Below are 21143 nucleotides of genomic sequence, written 5' to 3'. Positions count from 1 at the left end.
TTGTTTTATTTAGTCAACTATCTTCAAAGCAATAAATCACTGCCAGGGTCAATCGGCTCCACTGTGGCCTCTTCCTGTCAAGCTTAACCACCAATGCCCAAGTCAAACCACGAAGATGGAGAACAACAGTCTCTTGATAACTTTATCTCATATCCAAAGAAATTACAGCAACGATTATCCACAAAGATTGCCAGCGATATAGTGCTACTGATATTATTATACAGGCACAGTCTGATAGAGATGCAGCACGGTTGAGATCCCTGCAAGGACGAGAGGCTGGTGCATGGCTGGATGTCATCCCCACTTCTGCTAAGCATTTTTAGCGTCTTACCTGAGGTTGGGAGTGGCTCTACCTTTCACCAATTGGATTAAAAAGTGTGATTGTGGTCATGATTTGGATGAATACGGATACCATCTTTGACCTGTAAATATGGGGTGGACCTGTGTGGTCTCACAATTCAGTCTTAATGGGTTCAGTGAGTGCCTGTTTGATCTTCACCTTCCCCATCAAACAGAACCAAGACATCAATACATCAATACTGAAGACCGTTCAGACATTACAATGTTTGATCCAAATACTGGACAGAATTTGGATCTTGATGTGTCCCTGGCTCATCCGTGGAGTCAGGACATTATTAGGAGGGCTAGCAAGAAGAATTGTCATGCTGCCGCGACAAGAGAAGAAAAGAAAATGAGAAAATATTCAGAAGAGCTTGTTCCAGGAGGATATGTATAAAGATGTGTTCCTCGATCTTGTGATAGAACGTTTTGGGAGATGGGGCACGAAGGCAGAGTATTTTTGTAGCATTTGTCACAACAGTCAGCAAACCCAGAAGCCAATTTTAATGTTTTCCTCTTCTTGTCGTATTGGAGAAAAAGATTTTCTACAAATTCTGCAAAGATGCAATGCAAAAGTTATCCTTAGAAAACTTTCAAAACTTTCACCTAATCATGGCGATTTAGATAGATTATTTGATTTTGACATTCAAAGTCAAGTCCATTAGTTAGTGACTTTTTGTTTCCAAGGACTGATGTGTATTTAAAATATCCTAGCATATGTACAAGTAGAATATGCACGAGAATAAATTATATCTGTGTGTCTATCTGTCTGTCTGTCTGTCTGTCCGTCTGTCTGTCTGTCTGTCCGTTTGTCTGTCTGTCTGTCGGTTTGTCGAATACATACATTTTCATAAACCAGTATTATTACAAGCTATGTAAACATCTAAACTGAATAACTAAGACAACCACAGCAACAAAAAATGAGCTTTAGGCCCTACACATACAATGATTTAATAATTTGCAACTGTCTCTATCAATTGACGACTAAAGAACAAAAACTGAAAAATGTCTGTTTGTCTTCTTGATAACATTGATGGATGGACTGTCTGTCTGTCTGTCTGTCTCTCTCTGTTTGTCTGTCTCTCACTGTCTGTCTGTCTGTCTGTCTGTCATATATATATATATATATATATATATATATATATATATATATATATATATTTCAAATCCAAAGAAATTTCCATCAAGAGATTAAAAGCTAGTCTCTGAGTAAAGTTTGTGTTTGACTGTTTGTCTGTCTGTCTGTCTTTCTGTTTGTCTGTCTGTCTGTCTGTCGGTATGTCGGTCTGTCTGTCTGTCTGTCTGTCTGTCTGTCTGTCTGTCTGTCCGTCCGTCCATCTGTCCGTCTGTCTGTCTGCCTGACGATTGTCCAGAAGCTTTCATTCAAGAACATGGGTTATCTAAATGTCCTAAGTGTTCTCAGTGGTTCCTCAAGATCCATCAACACACATCCAGATGTTGTTCGTCTTCCATATGCGTTGACCACACCCAAACTTCATCACAAGAACCTGCTAAGGCGTCTACACATCCTGATAAGTCTTCTGCTGGTGTTGAATTGGAGGCAAACTTCCAATCTGACAGGGAGGCTGAGGCATGGAGGCTGATTGACTCTCTGACCACGGAAGCCATATTGGATTGGATGCCACCACGAACTGTGCAGAATGTAACACCTGGTCTTCGAGGTTTGTTTCATGACTGCTGTCTTGTTCCTTTGAGGAAGATTGAAGATGACCCTACCAATGATAGAGGATGGAAACTCCTTCTTCTGCTTCCTAGAATGCTTCTCCAACCACATGCTAGAGGTGGCAAAGTAGGTACAAGAGAAGTCAAGGCCATCTACAATCGCTTTTTGCAGTTTCACTGGCATGAACTGATTCATCTACGTGGAGGATCGAATAGATCTCGCTCTACCTCAGGCCCAGATCAGAGAAAGAAGGCTGCTATGCGTCTGATTCAGTGTGGTGAGATGTCTCGAGCTTCACAAATTTTGACTAGTCAGGGTCTTGCTCCTACTACTGATGACACTGTAAGCAAGCTCTCAAGCAAACATCCTAAGCGAAGGACATCTCAGTTGTCTCACGATGATTTTCACGAGCAAGAGAAATCAGAGCATCCTTTTTCTTTAAAGAAGGAAGCTTATTTTGAGGCCATAAGGAAGGCACCCAGAGGAAGTGGAGCAAGGCCTTCTGGTTGGCGATATGAACATCTTCGTGGGCTCCTGGAGAATGATTTGACTTGTAACTTGTTCTATGGAGTGTGCTCGCTCATTGCAGATGGTAAAGTTCCGGATTCAGTTCTGCCACTTCTGACAGCATCTCGACTCATTGCCTTACCAAAAGCAAATTCTGATGTAAGACCCATTGCCATCGGTGAAGCTATCAGGAGAATTACAGCTAAGGCTCTGTGTATTCAGCTGAATGAATCTTTCTGCTCCTACTTTTCCCCCATACAACATGGCATTGCTACACGTGGTGGGGCAGAGTTATTGATACACCACATTTCGTTTCTCATGGAGAGCAATCCCGACTGTTCAGTTCTCTCTACGGATGTAAAAAACGCCTTTAACTCGGTATCAAGGGATAGCATACTCAAAGAATCAAAGAAGAACTTTCCTGAAATCTATGCCCATGTGAGACAAATGTATGATAGACCAAGTACTTTGATAAATGTCAACGGTCAGGGGACGGTGAAATTGCAGTCAGAAGAAGGTGTCCATCAGGGTGACCCCCTTGGACCAGTTTTGTTCTCGGCAGCATTACACCCCATTGTAACAGTTATTCAGAATAACCACCCGGGCATTACGCTTTTGGCATATCTGGATGATGTCTATGTTCTGGGACCACCAAAAGATGCTTTAGCAGTCCTTTTGGATTTGAAGGCATCCCTTTCTGAGATCGGTCTAGAAATCAAAGATGAAAAATGCAAATTGTATTTTCCCACTGCTCCTGATAATTTCAGCGCTGGTGTCCCAGTTAGCAAAGATGGAATCGACGTGTTGGGGTCACCTGTAGGCAATCATGATTATGTTCAGTCTAGGTGCCTGGCTGTGGCTAACATGGGCAGCTCGTTGTGTTCAAAGCTACTTGAACTTGACGACCCTCAGTGTGGCCTCCTTTTGCTCAGACATTGTCATGTCCCCAGGCTGAATTTTTTGGCTAGGACTGTGCCACCTGACAGGTTACTGCATGCAGCTGTTTGTCATGACCACCTTACAAGGGCTACTTTCACTGACATGGTTGGTTTGAACGAATTGGATGACACCGGATGGAGCCAGGCCACTCTGAAGGTCGGGTTCGGCGGATTTGGCTTATCATCAACTCAGAAGATGGCTCACCTAGCATTTCTGGCGTCATGGGCACACTCTTTGAAAGAACTGCCATTGAGATTTCCACCTCTGAAAGATCGTTTAGAACGGTTTATTGAAGGTAGCAATACAGGACAACTTATTCGTACATTGGTGGCAAAACTACCACCCAAGTCGGGTGCAGATGATGACGAGCAGTTTCACACCTTAGAGCAGATGACAGAATACCCTAGAAAATTGCAACATCGCCTGACGGTAGACGCTTCTCATAAACGATCAGAAGAAGTTATCAAAAGCATGAACTCAGAGAGACATGTTGCAAGGATTAGGTCCTTACACGGAAAAGGAGCTGGAGCATGGCTAGAGGTAATACCAACTTCAGACAAGAACGCACTGAAGCCGAATGAATTTCGTGTAGCGTCTTGTATGAGGTTGGGTGCTGGTTTGCCTTTCAGCCGGCTGCTTAAGACGTGTGACTGTGGAACTGAGCTGGATCGCGAGGGCTATCACCTTTTGACATGTAAATATGGAGGTGGACCTGTGTGGACGCATAACTCCATAGTGTCTGCATGGAGTGATTGCCTAAGCGATTTACTCATTCTCCATCAAATAGAACCGAGACAGCGATTTGTAGACAACGAAAACCGGCCTGACATCACGCTTTACGACACTGACACTGGGATCACAAAAGAATGTGATGTTTCGATAGCTCACCCTTGGAGCAAAGACATTATTAAAGGTGCAGCCAGAGAAGGTGGCCATGCAGCAGCTAAACGAGAGGCAGCAAAGTCAAAAAAATACTCAGAGGAATCGCTTGCGGATGGATCGAAGCCTATAGTTGTCCCACTCGTCTTTGAACACTTCGGCAGGTGGGGCTTAAAGGCTGACGAGCTGATGAATGAACTGGGGAAGAAGGCGAGAGGCTTTGATGGAAGAAGAATTGCGGTAGAGTTTAAAACCTTCTGGAGGAAAAGACTGTCTATTACTCTTCAAAAATGCAACAGCAGAGTGATTTTGCGGAAGCTGTCAAGGCTTTCTGTGCGCTCATTAGGAGATGACAGTGTTTTGGGAGTAGATAGAGACATTCAGTGTTTTACTCATTAGCAATAGTCTCGGACTACAAGTAGAACATTTCATTTTAACAATAACTGTTTGTAGTAGTGAAGATTGTTGACAATAAACTTGATTCTGTCTGTCTGTCTGTCTGACTGACCGTCTGTCTGTCTGTCTTTCTGTCTGTCTCTCTGCCTGTGTGATTATTAGCTGTCTTTTTGTTTTCTCTGTCAATACGTGTTTTCATAAACGAACTATAGCACTATCTGAGAGTGCGCTAGCGGAATGACAGCGGTAGTCAATATTAATCCCGATTATTACTTTTGTGATAGCATAGCACTGAAATGCTTCCATAGAATGCCACGATTTTTATAAAATCTTGCGTGGCTACGCAGGGGCCATGATCTTTGATTGTCCCTTTGGCGCTAGAGCGTTTGGACGACGTTGGGACGACGCTTTTTGCTGTGAAATTTGACACTCCGTTTCCCACGCCTTTCTCTGCATGTGACAAGTCGCATGCATGTGCCGACTCACTAGTTCGTGGGATCTTCGCCGTTCTATGTAGAAAGATCTCCATTCATTCCGTACGACTGCAAACACTCGACGATCTAACCTATTCAAGAAACTTGAGTGACGATAATCGACTTAGAGTCTTGCCATGCAGTTCGTTTCGTTGACGGGATTTTCTTGTCGCTCATAGATCTTCGCTTTCCCGTAGTTTTCCTGTTACTTGACCCGTCGATTTACTCGCGAGATCTGTCAGTGGTGATCGACTTGTCGACAGTTTCATTGGAATTTCCCTGTTCTCTGTGGGCCCCTTTTTGAAGTCCACGAACTCGATCGACAGTAATAGCAAGGATGCTGTTCCTGCTCAAATTTTGCATGACGAACTGTGAGTGCACGCCGAATTAACCGAGGTCGACAGTGAAGGTGTCGCGTCTTCCAGAGTACTTTTGCGGCAACGCAATTTCTTGCCCATCAAACTCGCCATCTCGAATTTCTCTAGAACGGCACACTGGATCTGAACCAAATTTGAAAGACCTGTTCGTGACCTCGGACGGTATGCACAGAGCTAGTGGCTTTTTACTGTGGACGTCGAACTAGCTAGGCAAGATATTTTGACTAAATTCGTGTTACATTATTAAACGTGTTCAGAACGGGCAAATCAACCACACGGGAATTGTATTAATTAAATGTGAATCCTGCTCAATTGGTTTGGGCAAAGCTGTTCCCTCAGCTAGAATACTCAGCTTCAGACCGTGCACATATTTACAGCCCACAATTTCTATAACTACGCCTACAAATGATGGGGCTATAGCCCGGTCTAGCCCATTCCACGCGACGTTCTTGCACTGCTTGTGTATACGACGCTTTTACTTTTCGGCCAGATTACAAGCAATGCAACAGGATGTCACTACACAACTACACAGCTCCTCCCTTTCTCGACTGTTCTCAACGACATTCTCAACCACGACAACGGAAATTTAATTCAGAAGGGTAGGGCTAAATGTGCCAAAGTCTATTTTACAAGGAACTGTTGCGTATGAGGCTAGATCCGCGGTTTTCGACCACAGTCACCCACTCACAAGGATGTAACTTACGGAAATATGAGTTTACAAAAATTGTTATTGGTCAGCTTCTCTAATGCAATTTTGGTTAGAACATCATGCCAGGTTTACCAGACATGCAGTACAATGCTGCTATTCATCTTTCAATTACGCCACTCTTTGTCTTGTAACTGTTCAGCTCAGTTGCTCTTCAACTCTCTCTACCCAAATCTGGCATACATCTGCTTCAAGTGAACTCAAAATTTCTTCCGATCGGTTCAGAGACTCTGTGTACGTTTCTGTAGCTTTCAGACTAAATAGTTTGTGTGAAAGCAAACAACATTATCTAATGTGTTGGGTGGGTCTTTCAGCCATGCAGATGTTTGATATGTTGGAGAAGAAGAGAGCGACACTGTATTTGTATTTGCTTATGACTATGACTTGCAAACGCCGTTTTGACTGTATCATCAACCGCTAGGAATGACAACAGCACCATGTGCATTGGAGAAAAAGGCGAAAAGGTTACTAGATAACCCTTTGTCTAGTTTCCGTCTTGATGCTTTATCTTAACTTTTTGCTGTTCTAGGGAGACGCTGGCCATCAGGGTCCTCAAGGCGTACGCGTAAGTGTTTCGTCGCTCAACAATGTAGGAAATTGTGCATGAGTGTTAAAAGAGTATTCCTTAGCTATCCGCTATAGCACATGCGTGCACGCAGTTGGATGTAGGCGTGTCAAACGTCGTATCTCTAATTACGTGTAAATGGTGTCAGAAGTGTCACTATATTAGCTAATAAGAGGTGTACGCTACGACACGTCTACATTACCACACGCTGCACTTGCTTGATCAATTAACAGTTCAGCTATAGCTATATAGTCTTCGCTTTACAATGTGTACGACGATGACGGTCGACGGAGACTCACGACGGCGGCGAATACGCTGTGCTCGTTAGGTGTCAAACACTGACGCTCCCACTAATTAGCTAATATAGACACAGCGTCAGCGACTCCAACTTACTACTAGCCCCGCCGCAGACGCAGTGCGTATTGCAGCCCCGAATTGTCTGCCATCACCTCTACCTCTGGTTCAGTATCGCCACTTACTGTCAGCGATAACATAATCATGTCCTCAGTTACAAGTACTTTCTCGGCGTAGTTGATTAGTGGAGACGACTGTAGCGTGGGGTCTTCGCTAGCTCGCGTGCAGTACTGTATTGCAGTACATAGAGCCGCAGGATGCTTCAACTGGGACGCTGCGTACACGTACAAAGGCGTGCAAGTGCTATTTCCGATCTGCCATTTCATCGTTACGCACACACTTGCAAACGCTTGACAGCGGCCTAGAATCGCAGTGTCGACAAGTACAGGCCAGAACAACGTCAAAGTTCAATCAAAAGCTCGGTTCGTAGCTAATCTAATTAATATGACAGGCGCTGAAGATTTTGATTGCATACTTACTCCCGCGCAGAAATAGCCTCGCCCCAGACGTAGTGCCCCGGAATGTAGCTTCCACCAGGCTCTTCCGCGCAGTCGCTGAGCTAAACGCACGTGAATCACACGAGGAGGAGGAGCTTTTACCAGTATTGCTCCAGCGCGAGAAGAGCCTTGTCGCTTTCGAGAACGTCATAGTGACGTGGGACCCGGATCCGGTTTCATAGCTTGGATAAGGCTAATTCGATTTCCTAGAGAGCTCGTTAATGTAATTGCGTTTGATACATGAAGCGGAGAGAAAGCCCTCCGCGGAGAGCGCTTGAACACGAAAGCCAATGAAGCAGTTGATGGACAAAGTGCTGGTGAATAATGAGCCCAGGAATGGCCTACATGGGACTGGTTCGCTGAACCTACATTCTCCAACAACGTTTCTTTCTACTGAACTCATCTGCAGTTTTGCACGAATTTAACCCTTGCGTAGCCCCCCCCCCCTTGACGTAGCAGTGTTCACCGCTCTTGCGCGTTTACTCTGACATCTATAGTCTGTGGGGAAAATGGTGTGAGAACTGCAACCCTGTTTCACTCAAAGTTTCATCAAAGCAGAGGCATACAGCTACTTGACTTCCCCAGATCTAGACAAGAACGAAGTCCACGTCATGATCAGATTGGCATGTATTGCTAAAGCAGTCTATCTGACGGTACTTTCGACTCAACAAGCAGCTCTTTTGTACGATATTGGTTCTTCAGGGTGAATTGAGAACATCTAGGCATGGGAAAACAGCAGTGCAGTTGACCTACCATGTTCAGGAAGTGTAGAGTTGACTCGTAGTTGCATGTGTTGTGTACTACGTACGACTTGTTTCAATGCACGAACTCTGATTGCTACATATTTACACTAAACGCATACAATGCGTTCATTTCTCAAACTAGCGCGCTCCAGCTAGAGATTCGGCGGAGTTGGCAAAACTGACTGCTGAAAAGGAGTCGTGACACTGCAGAATATTAAATGGCTGCGCTGTCTAGATACGTACTAGAAGCGATCGATAAGGTCAATTATGTACTCCGCGCAAAACAAGCAAGCGATGTCGCGTGTTACTCCTACATGTTTAGCTAATCGAATTAGCTTAATCACGCTATGAAACCGGATCCGGGGTTACACGTCACTATGATGTTCTCGAAAGCGACCAAGCTCTTCTCGCGCTGGAGTAATTCCGATAAAAGCTCCTCCTCCTCGTGTGATTCACGTGCGTTTAGCTCACGTATTATGTATTTACGAAACTGAAGATTATTAAATGCTGGTCTTAGAACCGACCGCAATCTTTAGATAATATGCTAGGAAGACATGGTACCATCCCAGACGCGTGGAAGTCAATATTACTTGGCACTACACGAGTCTAGCTAGGGACAGTAGTAGAGAGGCGACGTTTGCGATCGGTGTGTAAGTTTCGTGATGGCAGTTGCCGTCGTTATCTGCTTCGTCCTTGTCATCTTTGTGGCTCATGGAAGGGAGATACAACGGTAGGAGCCGGTCACTTTAACTTAACTGTCCGGGGGGGGGGGCGACGTTTTGCTGGGGAAAATAAAACTTTTCTGAAGGATTATCTAGCTATAGGCAGGGTCACAATATTTAAGAGAATTATGTCTTGGGAGTTACAATTTTAAGAAGTCTTTTCAGTTCTAGAGACGACGAAATGCAGCTCGTGGCCTAGCAGACAAGCACTTTATCTCAATACTTAAGAAAACTGGTGTGTGTGTGTTCATTGCTGCGCATCAGAGAGAAAAGACAGACTGTTATTCTCTGATACAAAATTTCTACAATCATTTATCAGAACTGGCAAGGGTCCGGGAAGTAACTATTACTCCATGCTTCAGAAGTTTCTCGCCTGTCACACTAAACGAGAGAACTCTTCATGGCAGTTATTAAGTACGGCTGCAAGACAAAGACTGGTTGTCTGCGCGAAATGTAAAGAAAGAAGCTGGAGAGGACCATCTCTGACACGAATACCAAAACACTACCCAAACCGAGACGCCGGCCACTACTTCTCAGTGGCAGTGATGCCTACAGCTAATCGTACTGTGACTGTCTACAACGAGCTCAAATGGAGAGAGCGACTGTTGGAAGAGGAAGAGATAAATGTCAAAACAATAGGAGAGTTACGCAAAGAATATTTAGTTGATGAAGAAGTTGCTCGGAAATACTTGAATCACCAGCAGCTACTGTTGACAAAAGCGTCACAAAGAAAACGAGACAAAGAGAGGTTGCTGCTGCGAGACAGTCACGTACGTACGAAGCGAATTATTGAAGTAAGTTGTATAAGCAACAGAAGCTGTCTACTCTCTTTTCTCTGAGCTAAGGAAGAATTTTTCCCATTGTATAAATTAAGCTGGCCCCTAAACGCAAGAAATTAAAGAAAATACATAACAGCTGTTAGTAGAAAGTCACATAATGGCTTAGTAAAAGAAGCATTTCAGGAAGGACATAAGAAGCCTAGAAGAGATACTAGAGTTTCTGACGAAAGCCATCATAAAGGATCTGAAGACAGTGATGTAGGGTCAGGAAGTCAATCTGATAATATATCCGATGAGGAGGTGTTGGACGTGCTGTAGAAGACGCAGAGTCAGAAACGAGTGAAGACGTAAAAGAACTTGTAACTTCTTTATCTACTAGTAGGTCTGGACGTACTCTGGAGTCTTTGTGATAGTTGTCCTTTGTTGACTTTACACTAAGACTTAAATTAAAGTGTCAAGTATAAAAACGACCTGAATGTGCTTCGTGTGTGGTGCAATACGTGGAACTCTTCGTCGGACTACATGTTTGTTTCTGACTCACGATCAGTAGTGGGGGCTCATAGTTTTATAAACTTTCCCAGATGGGATCACGATTTTAGTACTTTGCTATAAGCATGGTCATGGGTAGCATGTAGGATTTATCCCATAAAATGCCCCCCCCCCCCGGACAGTTAAAAGTCACCGGCCTCTTACCAGCTATTGATGAAACTGTTTACCATGCAAGTGACCCTGTTGTGTGCGTGTACATGAGCTGGGGGCATACGCGGATATATTATAGAACATAATGAAGTTGATCCAGGACAAGCTGCGCGATTGCAGTGAAGAAGACAAAGCGAAAGGTAAGTAGTTCTATGCATGTATTGTAACATTCGATGTCATACCTCTCCATACATGCAGTGCAGCTCAACTCATGCAACTGGGAGTTTTTCATATTTCAATACAATCTTTATCTAGCTTACACGTACAGACGCAAGCGACTATAGATCAAAGACGCAGCTCTTCTAGAGAACACTATAGCTCGCTCTTCGAGAGTAACATTGCAACACGACCGTTGTAGCGTTGATAATCTAGACATGCATGCAGACGTTCAAATCTTTATTAGTATACTAGTTGAGACGCGTGGAAAATTCCACGGATGTTCTGCATGACAATACCCTATTACAGGTCGTCAATCCCGGATGTTCAATCACATCCGAACTAAGACTGGTCACGAGTAGCTAATCATGCAGGTTTCTATTCTTTCCGCCAGTCACCTCGCTGGATGGCTATGCAACAAACTATATTATTATGCACCAAAACAATAACTATCAATAACTACCGTATTCGGCTAGTAATTATCTAGAATTTTCAATAGCAACATTAGCTAGAATGGGATTTTTGATCAGCCTACATGATCAGGCAGCAAACGTATGACAGATATATTCGACTACAACGACTATACACAGACGTATTTCAACCTAAGAGCAACAAATCGTCAAGCAAACATCCTACATGTCTAGACAGACTTCTACACTACACAGCCTACAGCGCTAAACCATTGGTCCAATGCCATCAATAAAGTACACAAACGCCAAAACATGTTCCACTACATGCAGTCCTTGCAACAAATGTCTCCAATTCTAGTTACCGCACGCTATCCAGGAGATTGACACCGCGTGCAAATTGGTGTCAGCCCATCTGTGGATGTTGGCCTTGAACCCGTACCTAGTAATGTGGCTTGGAAAAACATTGATGCGGACATTGTTGTCTTTATGACTGTCCAGCAGACTGATTGAAACCGTCACAGCAGGTGTTGAACTGAACAATTTGGAAAATTTAACATCTTTCAACACAGGCCAGCACTGGGTCTGAAGGTATTTGGACGAACAATAGCCCACACTAGAAGGTACACCATTGCCTGCTGCAAAAAGTCTTCCCATTTCGCCTAATCAGATGGTATGCATGCAGTCAGTGCTAATTTAACTAAAATTAATATGGACACGTAGAGACTGCTCACATCGATTACAAGATGGACAGCTAGGTGTTGCTCCTGTTGCACCTTTTTGACCCATTTCACCCTAAAATAGAAATTTATTGTTACTGTTACATCTATTGTTGCAATATATGGTATCATTAAACCAGTATCAATGCCAACTGTTTATATCAATTAAGTATAAATGTATTAATTAAGTATAGATTAGGTACATACTAGATGCATGTAGCACCGTTAATCTCAATAGTTAGTATCGATTAATGTCAACTGTTGTATATACCTGTTCTTCTACTGCGTTAAAAGAACCCGGATATTTGCAGAAGGGTTTACGGTAATTCTGGAAAATTACAAAATCTATCGTAAAAGGTTTAAATCGTTACGCAGCACATGTAGACAAACTTACTAAGCATTCGGTGACCATTTTCCGTGCCGGTTTCGACGTTACAGACATGTTCACCATCTAGCGGCATGCTTGCAGACAACTACATGTTTCTCAAAACTTCGAACGTGTCTAAATGCAGCTGACCAATGATTGGTCCAAAGCCGTTCAAGCGCGTTTTGGCGTCTCTAGCCAGACCATTTGTTTCACATCCTGTATTGGGTAACGCCTCCAAGATCGACTTCCGTACGTGCGAAAAATGCCACTAGAACAACGAGAAAGTGGGCTATCACCTCCACAACACAATTCCAATCATCTTTCTTGCGACTTTGTGTTTTCTCAACGCTCCAATAACGCACAAACAGCTGCCGAGGGAGAGACACACTTAACTTAATTAAATAAAAGTTGGAATGTTGTCAAATATGCCACAAAATAACGTCGTACGAGATTGTTCATTGGTATATGTCGTCACAAGGTATCCCTATGACGTCAGTAGTAATAAATTTTGTATACATGTCTTTATTTTTGTCACGTGCCATTGCGAACTTCAGACATGCGCACTGCAAATCTGACGCTTGTAAAAATTCCCGTATGCGATGCGCAGCTAGTACATATCAAAACTTATTGTTGCGGTGCACACGCGGTCGGGAAGGCAGGCGTTGTTGTGCTGCTACGCGACCTCCAACAGCAGCAACTGCGCATACGCCTGTTTGTACACAAAATTAGCTACGTAGATAAAGGAATTAGCAATTAGGTATCTAGGTATATATACATACATATATATATATATATATATATATATATATATATATATATATATATATATATATATAAAAGAATTCAACATTGCATGTTTGTGAGTAGTATATATATATATATATATATATATATATATATATATATATATATATATATATATATATGACAATAAAATAGCAACTACTCACAAACATGCAATGTTGAATTCTATTATTTAGAGTTTTGCGTACAGTTAACGCACGCTAAATTTTCTACCTTTCTGTTAAATTTTAAATACACGCATAATATTTTCTCGAATAGTGGGGCCCCATACTCAAAATTGTGCCCATGCTTGCATTTGAAGTTGCTCATGCCACGATGGTAACTCTACATCAACATAGTAATGCACCATGCTCGACTAGTAGTCACATTGTACCTGTTACCACATCTATGTGTACGTAGGCACTCACGTCGATGCATACACACATCCATGCATTACAGTAAAAGCGCATCAATGCATATATATGCACTGATCGTTGACAGTGCCACCAATAATAATAATCCCATGATCAAATTGTGCCTAATCTTTAATTAGTGCTCATTGTTCCAGAATGATAAATAATAATGCCACTTGGGACACAATTGAAGAAATAGGGAAATCTACTATTTCCAAGTTGTGCATCACCATGCATTGTTACAAACTCTAACTACAGTCCGTCAGCTCTACCCATATATAGCTATTAATTAATATAATTTATAGATACAACTTCTCTAGCTTCCAAGCTTCCATCAACTTTATTGCCCGCATTGCTTATAATAAATGGTAAACCCTAGCCTACGTACATTAAACACACAAACATCTGCTTGAGTCTGCATGTACATTCCTTAAGGTTTAACCACAACAATGAAAGCTATAGAAGAAAGGCCAGGCCAGGCGACGTGATTTTTGTACAATAAGCCGATTGCTTTGACTTTGGTTACAGTACATCACAATTACTAAACTTTTCAGTACATACACTAATTTGTCTTCCCAGTCTCACTGTTTCTACAAAAGGTACTTGAGAACAACTATCAATAGTCTGGCCCACTATGCACTCAGCAACTTTATGGTCCCTAAATGTGTTAATTATGACGTAGTTTCCTCTTGGCAAACAACTGAAACTAACCTGTCTAGATGTATGAGCATTCAAGCAATTTTAAGAGTAAATTTGTAAACTAGTAGAGCAAATTGCTCCTTAACTTAAACTTGTGCACTTAAATATAGTAATAGAGTAGTGATCTATTTCACTTATACATACATAACTTTATCTATGCTAAAAATTAATATCAAAGCACATACCTTACTACCTTGAGGTCCTTGAGGTCCTTGAGGTCCTTGAGGTCCCTAACAAAAAGGAAGAACCGTCAAACGTCAAATTGTCATTCAAACACCATTGCTTGATAGATTGCCCTACTCCTCTGCTAATATCAATAAAGCCATAGCCATCCAATACAAACATAAAAGGTTTCAGGTTACTATACAAAAATACAGTATCATGCACTCTACATAATCTCAAATACATAATATAATCTTATATTCTACATAATCTCAAATACATAATATACATAATCTCAAATGCTTATGTACAATCTGTAGTTTTTGAAATAAACTATTGCATATATCTCTATATATTTATCAAAATGCTTATCACAGAGAAGAATATAAGAAATCATTGCTAACAATGCTGCTATTTCTGTAGCTGACTAGCTTACGGATCACTCAGCCAAGATATAAATAAACTGTAAATCGTGTTATGACTAAGACAAATTTATAAGAACTATAGGCTAGACATCTAGAAACATTGCCACATCAACAACACATCGAATTTTAGTTGCATTAATTAATGCACAACTTTACCACAGTTCCCGGATACCCATGATCACCCTAGTAATATGCAAGAAGCACCGTTATTATGTAACTAAAGCATGAATAAGACTTTGGAAAAACATCACCTTGGGACCTGTTTTGATTTTCAGAAGTTTGTCCAGCAATGCAAAAGCTACGTTGTAAAACAAAAGAAAACATATTAATGTGTGTGTGTGTGTGTGTGTGTGTGTGTGTGTGTGTGTGTGTGTGTGTGTGTGTGTCTGTGTGTGTGTGTGTGTGCGTGTGTGTGTGTGTCTGTGTCTGTGTGTGTGTGTGTGTGTGTGTGTGTCTGTGTGTGTGTGTGTGTGTGTGTGTGTGTGTGTGTGTATGTGTGTGTGTGTGTGTGTGTGTGTGTGTGTGTGTGTGTGTGTGTGTGTGTGTGTGTGTGTGTGTGTGTGTGTGTGTGTGTGTGTGTGTGTGTGTGTGTGTGTGTTTAGTGTGGTATAGTCTATAGAATATCCTGCGTTGGACTGTTCCTACAACAAACTGATGGTTACATACAGTCAAGTTATGACTGAAACAATTTAGTTTTTAGCTGTAATTTATAACATTGCTATTGGACTGTTCAACAGACTGCAATTGTTTAAATAGATAATTCAATAACTTACTTTGAGGTGAGTTCTTAAGATAGGTCAATGATGGGTCGCTTAAGATGACTTTGGCCACCTCCTAAATCAACAACGTTAACAATACACAAACTAAACACTAGACAGTATTTAAACTTTCAACCTCTATGCAAAATATCTTTTAGTTAGTAGCTAAATTCGAATTATAATGTGCTGTACATATTTGAAATATTTACTAAAATTTTATGAACAATTGGAGACTCATATTGCTTGATGTGCGTATGCCATCGACATGTCATGGCTATATTTAATTAAAAAACAGCTAGTACCTGCATAGTTGGATAATATCTACTCAAATTACTAATTTCTACTAAAATAGATAAAATTTGAGATCCTCTGTGAGCGATTAAGCACCAGGTATTGCAATTGTATTTCTTTATCTCAGCTATACGACACTAGATTCGACTCAGTCTCTCTCCGCCCTCGTCATTCCCCGGATTGTCAATCCTCGCCGTTGAGAGACTGGTTTCAGACTACTCACCTAAATGTACTAAGTGCTCGCCACTATTGCACCTCGTTACCGATCTGTATCAGACGCGAGACGTATGTTGTTCCACTAGACTCGTACCCAGCCTCCTCCTCGCGCTCCACGTGTTTTGGCACGTGCTGTTTGTTCCACTTGCTGTGACCAAGCAGCCAACGATCCCGTACGTGGTCAAAGACAAGCACGCATGACACTTCTACACATAAACTTCCGTCTTAGCCGTTTCTTGTCTAGTCCCATTTGCATCGGATTCGGAAGCTCTTGGAGCCAAACTCATAGCGCAAACGACGCGTAGACGCCCAGATCGTATACTATCAATGCGAATACGGGCGCAGAAAGCGCTATGAAAGCTCTCCTGGCGATCGATCGATTTGTGTGCGCCACGCCTATGCAAACCACAAAAAGGGCGGGTGCCATGTGGATTGCGGTAGTGTAAGGCGTATGGGTGCGGCGGATGCATGTGCATGCATGGGTGGATGACCAATGGCACGTACAAGTTAGGTAGTTACTATATGCGACGTCTTGCAATCAGGTATTGAGGAAACCGCGTTTACCTCTACTGCATTGTCTTACTACTTCACGCCACGTAGAAAGTTGAGACGTCTAGAATTGGCAAAGATGCATCTAGATGGGTTTTGGGATCACTACATGCGCAAATCCGCCTATAGCTACATTTCTACTGGCGTATACGTACTGCAATGCATGACATTCAGATCCACGTGCATACAGTGAAGTGTGCAGTTGCAGAGTAGAATGCTAGATTCTGTATAGAATTAAACCTAAGTGATTACCTGTACAGGAGGGCGATCATCATCCGCACCTGCAGCCTTCAGAGGTGAAGAAACGGTCAGAAACGCAAACAGTAGAGCAAACAGAGCCATGCTTCATTCGTTCCTGAATGTGGTTTCTAGACGGATGTTCTAGTAGTAGTAGGTTCTCCTACTACACGTGACCTTGCTGCATGATTGATTAATTAACTTTCATATAAGTGTGTGTTTGTTACTATTATTAGACTACCCGCCCTATGGGCGGTGGCAATTTATCGTTGTACGCCACTTCTGCAAAGAAGATGCACCTTCCGTGACACACGGACGCATGCGCGCACGCAAAAGCGGCCCGGTGAGCCGGCGCATCTTGCACTCTGAGAATTAGATCTAGAGGAAGGCGTACAGTGGGTGGCGAGCGCTCGTCACATCCACATACTCGGCTAATTGATTGAGCAAACAAACTTCGGCTCATCCGAAATCCGACGCGACCGTTCGTCTCAGACTACGCATTTTCCATCATACCCATCTCAGACTCTTCCCACCTAAACGTCATGATCTATTCGTGGAGAATGACGTCGCTTCCGCGAAGACACAGCCACCCATATCATTTCATGATCAGGCCGCCAAACTCTCGTTTCGGGCCGTCGGAGGTCGTCGAGGCAAAATCCGAAGCGACTGTTCGTCTCGGACTTCCGATCTCGACCAGCCCACCGGGTTTCGCGACGATCCAATACCGACGTCGTGTCGATCGGCGCTACAGACATTTGGACATGTAGACACGTGGACAGACGAAAGTGGGCGTTCCCGAGCGTTCGCGTACTGTAAAGTACAGGATTCACTAATGAATGTTAGTAACTACGCGCACTTTTCCCTTTTTGTTACTTTCACACTTCTATCTTTTTGATCAGATAGTCTGCTGACAATGCACATCACAGCAAAAGCTCCCTAACTAATGGAGGTGTGTGTGTGCGTGTGCGTGCGTGTGTGTGTGTGTGTGTGTGTGTGTGTGTGTGTGTGTGTGTGTGTGTGTGAGTGTGCGTGCGTGCTTGTGTGTGTCCCCCCGTACGTTTATATATTTATTAATTAGACAGCGTATCTCCAAAACGGCACGGTGCAGTCCCACCGACGTTTGCTCGCGCACGTCGAACCGATCAAAGTTATCCGTCTAGACAGTGATTCTAGCCTCGTACCAAACCCTCTCGCGCTGTCGTGCCCGTTTCCCGTATAATACGACAACGTCTCGGATCATCCCGCCTACCGTTTATGCTATTAGATGATAAAATTGGCTCGTATTTCACCAAGCCTCAAGCTACTAATACCTTTAGTCTAATAGTTATTCTCATGTGTCACACGAACTTCTTGCAACGACTTAATTAACCTTCCATTTCTACTCTACTTGTTTCCTTTCGATGTTGGCATCATGTCTCTACGCAAGCTCTATGTATACTGAAGGCAGATACAACAACAAGTTACCAAGTAAGTTATTTTGAATCTTGTCTAACGTCATTTGGCAGCGTCATCGTGTACATTACAATCCATTTGCAGGGCACGCCCTGGGCAGCGTTTTGGCTTGTGGTGTCGATAGTGTTGCGCAGAGAGATTCTAACGTCAGAAAATTTAAAGTTGATCGACACATCAAATTGTGTTTTTGAGGTGATTTCCATTTGTTCTAGTGCCAAAAAACGCACGAACGGAAGCGGATCTAGAGGTAGGTGGCGTATCCAAGAAACGCTACACACACATTGATGAAAGGTGCTTACTAATTAGCAGGCTTCAGATCAACGCCAAACGTAGTGAAAGCATTACGTGTAGATACGTTCGCAGTTTCGAAAAGTGTGTACTTGTTGCTTAGTGTGCGTTTCTGTTGCGCAGGCATTCATCGATCGCGTAGAAAACGGCCGCCGATTAGTTTCGGAAACGTCTCAGCGCACGGAACCACATAGCCTATCTTCGAAAAGTACTCTGATAATGCCAAAGCACAATACCAGAGTTGCCAACTCACACGCAACTTGCGTGAGTCTCACGCAACTTCCTCCAGGTCACACGATCACACGCAAGGAACCCAGATCTCACGCAACTTTTAGATTGCTGAAACTAGATCTAGGCACACGTGTACAGTGAAACTGTAGGTACACCCTAGATTTACGTAAAAATCTGTAGTGTCTAATATAAATATAAAATCTAACGAGACTGCCGTAAAGTGATTGATAATTACGAATAACCAACCCAGGCAAGGCTAGTTCTGAGCTGTTAAACATATTCAGCAAATTCTACTACTGTACTAGTCCGCCCATCCTTAATTTCCCTCCTCCTTTTCAACTTCCGGACGTCGTCAGAAAGTTCAAAAGAGGGAGGGGCTGATTACGCGAGACTGATTTACTGCATGAGTAAACTATATTGGTTTATCGTTACTTGCAGAAATTCTAATTCTGCGAGTACTTGCTAGTTAGTTATTGTCTAATGCGTATTGACACACTGTGCGGTTTTTTAGTTATTTAGGTATTAGTTTTGTGGCCACGCCCATATGCAGATATAACGTACTGATGAAATCTGAGATCTCACGCATTTTCAGTATTCCTGGTTGGCAACTCTGCAATACATCAACGAAAACGATTGGTTGTCTTGACTTAATAGCTGTTAATGCTAACGCTGGGTTACTTGCATTCCCATGGCAAGATTTCACGACAAGGACCCCCTCTAGGTGTTCGACGTTCTCTTCCCGACGTAGGAACGTTCAGCTACATGTACAATAGAGTAAATGTGCTTGTAAAACGTTGTACAACTTGTCAGAGTGCTTGCGCAACGTTTATTGACTAAAATACACGGAACAATGAGTACGGTATGCATCTGGCAAAGCTCAAAGCCTAGTTCCGCCTACTGCCATCAGCCCCGCCTGCTGTCACAAAAGCTGACCCGAGTCGACGAAACTCGTATTTCGTGCAACTGATAGGCACCCTCACAAGCAATGGTTTTGTGTTGCTCTTGCAAAGTGAAAGCAAAAACATCAATGCAATAGCATGAGCGAAACAAATTGCCTGCTAGAGGTGGAGCTAAATGCACAGGAAGTTCAAAAGTTGGCTCCCGACCAGCAAGGTGCCAAACCATCTAGACAAAAATCGTCTTGCCTGTACCCTAAAGGACAATAAATCGCCCCCAAAACAATCAACACACACAGGGCCGGATCCAGAGGGGTTTAGGGGGTTTCAACCCCTTCTTTTTTAATAGACGTGGTTCAATAATTTCATATAATTTTATTAGAAAAGAGAAAATTAGTAATGCTATAAATATAACTGCTAACGGTTAACCCCCCCCCCCCCATTCTAAATTCCTGGATCCGGCGCTGACACACCCGACAACCTGAAGACAAAATGCCCGTACTTTGTAATGAATGTACTTAGCGCACACCGTGCATTTCAAGATCAACCATTTCCGCCCGTTTCATCTTTCTCTCCTGTGCAAAAAAGTCACGACACCAACGCAAACTGCTGCTAGCAATCGACTAGGCTAAACTGCATCCCATGCTGATCGAAACGGTTAGCTGGTCATCTCGTTTCCTGGGACAAAATTCGCGGAAGTGAGGCGCCAGGGCGGTGACAGCAGCGTCCTGTTCCGTCCCTCTCCTCCGAAAACTCGTCCTCTGTTGCATCCTACCTGTCGTTGACTCTATGCTCTAAACCTTCTTTTCCCTACACGTTGCGACAATGGAGAAGAAAAAGCTCTGGTGGCTACACAGATTAGCAGTAAAATTAGTTGACATATCAAGCACACGAATACGGGACATTGTAACACAACGAGATGCAAGTAATCCGGGTCTTGTTTTGAAAGATAACTAACGCGCGGGCTGTTTCCGTAGACTGTCTCTACTGGTGTAAGTAAAGGCGTCGATACGGTTTATATTGATCGTCTTTATAAAACATTTATCCAAAAATAAAGCCATAGGACACAGGAAATGAGTGGAATAATTACCACACAAAGATGTCAGGTGATAAAGGGTTATTAATTGGCAAGAACGTTAGTGATAAATATTTATTGCAATCATAAAGGTAACCAGTAACGTAGCTATGGGGAGCCTGTTGGGGGCACGTTCTCCCCAAATTTGGCTACTTTTTGATCCTATAGTTTGCAAATTGCAACCAATGTTTTTAAATTCTAGATTTAGCTAGCCATCAGCGATTGTTAATGCCTATTACAATGATGATAATGATGGTTATTACAATAATACAACTAAGTCGCTTCTATTTCCGTATAGCGAATTACCTAACTCTGTTGTCACGTGCCATCGATCAACGTTAGCACGCGTTTTTATGCGAC

General features: G+C 42.8%; 2 protein-coding genes and 1 long non-coding RNA gene across 3 annotated transcripts; 2 read left to right on the top strand and 1 right to left on the bottom strand.

The window, feature by feature from the left end:
* The first annotated feature begins 93 nt into the window (after nucleotides 1-93).
* Nucleotides 94-4840, top strand: LOC134196089 (uncharacterized). The gene is made up of 2 exons (XM_062665170.1): nucleotides 94-201; nucleotides 1775-4840. The coding sequence occupies exons 1-2, from the start codon at nucleotides 94-96 to the stop codon at nucleotides 4745-4747; spliced, it is 3081 nt and encodes a 1026-aa protein (XP_062521154.1). The 3' UTR covers nucleotides 4748-4840.
* A 1581-nt stretch (nucleotides 4841-6421) lies between these two features.
* LOC134195327 (uncharacterized) lies at nucleotides 6422-6987 on the top strand. Its single transcript, XR_009972361.1, has 3 exons — nucleotides 6422-6534; nucleotides 6615-6764; nucleotides 6830-6987. It is a non-coding gene; the product is annotated as an uncharacterized LOC134195327 (long non-coding RNA).
* Nucleotides 6988-11354: 4367 nt separating this feature from the next.
* LOC134195776 (uncharacterized) lies at nucleotides 11355-16974 on the bottom strand. Its single transcript, XM_062664853.1, has 7 exons — nucleotides 16857-16974; nucleotides 15564-15624; nucleotides 15042-15088; nucleotides 14947-14973; nucleotides 14389-14433; nucleotides 11957-12017; nucleotides 11355-11884 (listed from the first exon to the last, which is right to left on the bottom strand). Exons 1-7 carry the CDS (start codon nucleotides 16944-16946, stop codon nucleotides 11580-11582), a joined length of 636 nt encoding a protein of 211 aa, XP_062520837.1. The 5' UTR covers nucleotides 16947-16974; the 3' UTR covers nucleotides 11355-11579.
* Nucleotides 16975-21143: the final 4169 nt, after the last annotated feature.

The sequence above is a fragment of the Corticium candelabrum genome, chromosome 20, assembly GCF_963422355.1.
Source record: "Corticium candelabrum chromosome 20, ooCorCand1.1, whole genome shotgun sequence".
NCBI classification, from domain to species: Eukaryota; Metazoa; Porifera; class Homoscleromorpha; order Homosclerophorida; family Plakinidae; genus Corticium; species Corticium candelabrum.
This window is presented reverse-complemented; position numbering and strand designations above follow the sequence as displayed.